The 5,127-nt window shown below is 46.0% G+C and overlaps 1 protein-coding gene across 1 annotated transcript; it reads right to left on the bottom strand.

Annotated features, from left to right (window-relative positions):
- LOC311105889 (sodium-dependent serotonin transporter-like) lies at positions 1-5,040 on the bottom strand. The gene is made up of 6 exons (XM_084148114.1): positions 4,933-5,040; positions 4,352-4,482; positions 3,802-3,901; positions 3,452-3,552; positions 3,178-3,345; positions 1-2,193 (listed from the first exon to the last, which is right to left on the bottom strand). The coding sequence occupies exons 2-6, from the start codon at positions 4,451-4,453 to the stop codon at positions 2,122-2,124; spliced, it is 543 nt and encodes a 180-aa protein (XP_084004240.1). The 5' UTR covers positions 4,454-4,482; positions 4,933-5,040; the 3' UTR covers positions 1-2,121.
- Positions 5,041-5,127: the final 87 nt, after the last annotated feature.

Here is a 5,127-nt window from a genome sequence, read left to right as displayed (position 1 = left end):
TCATTTATATCTTAACTTTATTTATCTATTAATTCATATATATTTATATATTTCTTCTATACAGGTTTATTTCTCAATACAATATTTTACAGACGTACATAGATCATACATTATATAGGCTCGAGAGGTACGAGGGAGGGATTTTAACATCATCTTCATTGGATATTTTGCCGAAGAACAAGACGAGATTACTTCACAGACTCAAGTTGAAGCACAGGTTACACACATTGGCATGCACACACTGACAGAGATGACAAAGTCTGACACTGCTACTTCTGCTCATAATGTACACACGCACGCTGACACACATACACACACGTATGCACACACGTACACGCAAGGTATGCATGCTCACACGTACACCAATCCCGAGTTGAAATACTATTAGAATATTTTTCAAATACTTCAGATTTGATTGCCTGGTTCAATGGAACCAATAGAACAGTCGCAAACCTGCAAACCCCGCCCATCTGGCATTAGGCAGGCCAAAGAAAACACTAAAGTATTTGAAAGATTCCCTATAATATTTGAACCCAGGCACACACAAACATAATGCGTTCAAGAGAGTAGACAGGTATTCACAGAATAAAGAGATATACACCGATACCAAGACTCACTTAATACACACGTACATGTCAACTTTTACTCTCATTCCAACACACAACAGATTATTAGGTAGAAAGTATAGACAGATATCTATTTCAGACACATCCTCGAGGACTGAGCGATGGAGATGAAAATAGTTGTGATCGATATTTGGTTCCCACTATAGGCAATTAACGCGGAAATTGCGTTTGACATATTAAGACTAAATCCAACTAAATCAGCATGTCAGTTTATAGCAAATGAGATAAACAAATACATGAACGCATACATAGATTTGACAGCAATAATAATTATTTAAAATAAATACACATCTTATATTGCAATAATATAACCCACAACTCCTTCTGATCTGCACAGGGTAGGTTCTCCCCACGTTCCTTCCATTTTTGTCACACACACACACACACACACACACACACACACACACACACACACACACACACACACACACACACACACACACACACACACACACACACACACACACACACACACACACACACACACACACACACACACACACACACACACACACAAAATCACCCAGGCACAAACACTCTTACATCTTACACACAACATGCACATGCGCACACCCACCAGAGCCTTCCATGCTGCAGCTAAATAATCCCCCCACATACGACTGGACAAAGCCCTGCGTTCTCTTCTGAACAATCTGGATATTGTTACAGAGCATAATCAGTACTGTAGTGCATCATGCTACACCAACATTCAGCGCCTCACAGTGTGGAGATGCTCCGACACTCAACAAGGCCCTTTATAGGTTCAGCCATCCCATTCCCATTCAGAAACACTGACAAGCTCCCACCAAGTCATCCTAAAACATGACAACAGCTCACATCTGGAAATACCTGTAGAAATATCCATGTAATATTTGGCTTAATTTAGAAATGTAAAAAGATACCTGCATTTTGCAACCAATGTCCAGCTAAATATCGGAATGCAGAACTCATGAAACAAGGACAGAATGTCAAATGAAGCCGTGAGATGAGATGTTTGTTTGTGATATAAAAATTGTTTAGTGGACCTGACAGAGTAGAGACAATGAAGTGTGTATGTTTATGTCTCATACGGTCTGGATGGATCCCAGTTGTAATGGACAGGTATAGACTTTAAAGGATGCGTTATGTGTCAATAACAGTACACATGTCATTGTGCTGTGGCATCTAAAACCCTCTGTCTGGTGGTTGAAATGCTCAGACCAGCGTGGGCCAGTATGAAAACAGTGATGACATTAGCCGCTAACGGTTAGCTAACAGAATGAGCCAGGAGGGAGATGAGGGAGGAGGTGAGGGGTGGAATGCTGCAGACAGTATGGCCCAGCACCCCACCTCAGCCCTGGGGTCAGTGGGATGGACGGGGTGCCTTAGTGCTGAAGTCTGCTGTGGGGGTTCTGGAGGAGAAGTGAGGGAGGTGACGAACCCTCCCCGTCCTACAGTTGTGCTCTATGTCCAGCAGAGGGTAGTGTAGTCCACTTGGCCTGGCCAGACCACTGGGTCAGACAGCGTGGGTGATGATAATGTCACTGTGAGGCCCACTGGGTACAGGGGTGATGCCCTTCAGGAGACGCTGGGGGATAAGGAAGGGAGGAAGGGAAGGATAGAAAAGAGAGGGGGGGGGAAGGGACACCAGTGTTATTTCATGTCATCCATTGTAATTGAGTGTTGGGTTCACCTTGTAACAGTCCGGTTATGCTAGAAGTTATCTTGTGGCAAGGAATCGCAGAGATCTCTCCTTGTGGTTCTATCTTCCGAACAACACGCAAATTGGCACGTTGGCTGTTAGCCTTTCCAGCACAGTGTCAAAGCTATCTCCCGAGACCCTCCCTTCCACGGATTGGTTATTGCACGGCCGTGCCACTTATAAATTGGGACATTCCTGTGTCTGCTTCCATTGAAAGTGACTGATTTCTGGTAGTTTGTGCGCAAGAAGTAGTGCCTGGTATAACTGTGGCGTAACCCAACAGATCGTTCTTATTGAGTGCTGTCACACAGACTTTATGTCCTTCTGACCTCGCTCTGTACCATCTGTCTACGCTCACTGGCCGCAGCAGCAGGTTAGGCATACAATGCTCACACACGTAACACACACTAACACAGATGTATGACCAGAACACACACGTAACACACACAGCCCTCTGCTGACACTGTCTTTCAGCCCCATTGTGTGGTGTGGCACTGGGGCAAACACTGGGCTTATTGGATGACAGGTTTATCAAAGGCAGGGAGAGGAGGGAGGAAGGTGCTGTGTGTACCATGCTGTTTGATGTCTGTCTGTCTGTATGTCTTCTCAAACAAGGGGCTGTTTTCTGTCTTGGCAACGTGACAGTGTGCAGGTGCTTTGGTGTCTGTCGCTTGTCTATGTTTGCGTGTGTGTGTGCGTGTGTGTGCTTGCATGCGTGTGTGTTTGAACCGTAAGGTCTGGAAGCCGTCGTGGATTGTATTCCTACTCTCCCTTTGATTGTGTCGTCTGTTAGTAGCCTGGTGATGGCAGGGGGACGGAAGGGGGACTGGAGGGTGAGAGGCCCACCCCAAGCCCTCTGGTGGCTCTTACCTGTTTAAAGGTCCCTTTGGTGGTGAGCAGGTGGTACACCATATAGGCTGGTACACAGATGAAGGAGGACACTCCGATGCAGTAGCCCAGAACAGTGGTCCAGGGTGGGTAGACATAGTCAAACAACTTCACCTCCGGGGGGAACGCCAGGAAACTGACAATGATGAACTGAGGAGAGATGAGACATAGAGGAGGTGGTATTTCGAACAGGTATATACAGCCGGTGTGTGTGTGTGTGTGTGTGTGGGGGGGGGGGGGGGGGGGGGGGTCTCACCAGTAGGAAGATGGGGCAGATGGCTACCCAGCACACCTTCCAGAACAGTCCAGGGGAGAAGCCCAGCATCATATGGACATCAGCACAGAAACGACTCGTGCCTGAAAATGGACACAAAGACACACAATGAAGTGTCTCAATATGGAATAGAAATCAATCAATCAATCAATCGACTTATCAATCCATCCATCCATTGTCTTTATTGTCCCAAATGAGACATTTCTAGTGCAGTCAGATAACAAACCAATCACAAACACACATCCATAAAAAGAAAAAAAAGAAGCTGAATCCAAAGAATGTCAGACTATGTGACAATGTGGGCCTTGTCAGCAATATCATTGTCAGTTTACCGTAGAACCAGGAAACGGCGATGACTTCTAGGAAGACCACAGTGATGACAGCAGGTCCCGTGGCATACTCCTCAAACAGTTTCACCACAAACGCACCTCCCTAAAACAGAGTTCAAGAGAAATGTGTGGGTGTTGGGAAACAAGCTATAGAGACTATAGAGACATTTATACAGTATATACTGCTAGCTGATTTCCACTTCAGCTTATTTTCCATTGCTTCATGCCATTCAGGAGATTCTTGACATTGCTAAATAACCACATAAAAACCGGATTGGATGAAAGGACAATACCCTGGGTAATGAGCCAAGGGGACTGAGGCTGGGTGGAGTGGGACTGAGGCTGGGTGGAGTGGGACTGAGGCTGGATGGAGTGGAGAGGAGACTCACGTAGGTGAGGGTGGAGAGGAGACTCACATAGGTGAGGGTAGAAGAGGAGACTCACATAGGTGAGGGTGGAGAGGAGACTCACGTAGGTGAGGGTGGAGAGGAGACTCACGTAGGTGAGGGTGGAGAGGAGACTCACGTAGGTGAGGGTAGAAGAGGAGACTCACGTAGGTGAGGGTGGAGAGGGCTCCCAGGTAGCAGACACACACCAGGCCCAGGACAAACCACTCCCTCCTCCTTGACAACAACTGGGGGAACTCATCCAGCATGGCTGTGATCACCCCTCCAGACCGGCAAACTACACAGGAAGACAAGAAGGGAGACGTTAAACTGAAATTGAATTGAGAGGGAGAGAGAAGGAGTCAGTAGAGGAGTAACACAGAGGAGAGAGAGAGAGAAGGAGAGAGAAAGAAAATCATAGCCATAGAATATCACAAAAACAGGCAAACCCAGACAGAAAGACCCTCAGACACAAACTGTTCCTTCAGCATAACAATAAGTTCTGTTGACAGTACCACCCTCCTCTACGCTCAGAGCCTGATTGGCTGAATACACACTCAACACAACCTGAGAGCCTGGGTTAAATACATTTGTACACATAATAAAAATACACTGATAAAAAAATTGACATTAATTGATTTGAAAACCAGTCTAATAATTCTGTGTGATTACTGTGTGTGTATGGATGTGTATATTTGTATATATGTATTAATCTGTGTGCGCACTTGTGTGTGTATGTGCCACTGACCGTGCTGTCCAGCCCCAGCATGATGATCATGAGGAAGAAGATGATGGCAAAGAAGGTGGCAGCGGGCATGTTGGCGATGGCTTCAGCATAGATGATGAACAGCAGACTGGGACCTGGCAGAAGAGACAGACAATCAACATGTTAAGAAAGGGTACACACACACGCATGGTCGAAATGTGGCATCTTAACTGTCCT

The sequence above is a fragment of the Coregonus lavaretus genome (assembly GCF_964263955.1).
Source record: "Coregonus lavaretus genome assembly, chromosome: 30".
In the NCBI taxonomy this organism is placed as follows: domain Eukaryota; kingdom Metazoa; phylum Chordata; class Actinopteri; order Salmoniformes; family Salmonidae; genus Coregonus; species Coregonus lavaretus.
The sequence above is the reverse complement of the archived record's forward strand: the minus strand, read 5'-3'. Positions and strand labels throughout refer to the sequence as shown.

What these genes read in the sequence shown, in the direction of transcription:
- LOC311105889 (XM_084148114.1), bottom strand. Translation starts at nt 4,453, where the DNA reads ATGCTGGATGAGTTCCCCCAGTTGTTGTCAAGGAGGAGGGAGTGGTTT. An exon ending in CCCTCTCCACCCTCACCTAC is followed by an intron (nt 3,902 to 4,351) that starts GTGAGTCTCCTC and finishes ACTCTGTTTTAG; the next exon opens with GGAGGTGCGTTTGTGGTGAA. An exon ending in TCTGCCCCATCTTCCTACTG is followed by an intron (nt 3,346 to 3,451) that starts GTGAGACCCCCC and finishes ATCTCTCCTCAG; the next exon opens with TTCATCATTGTCAGTTTCCT.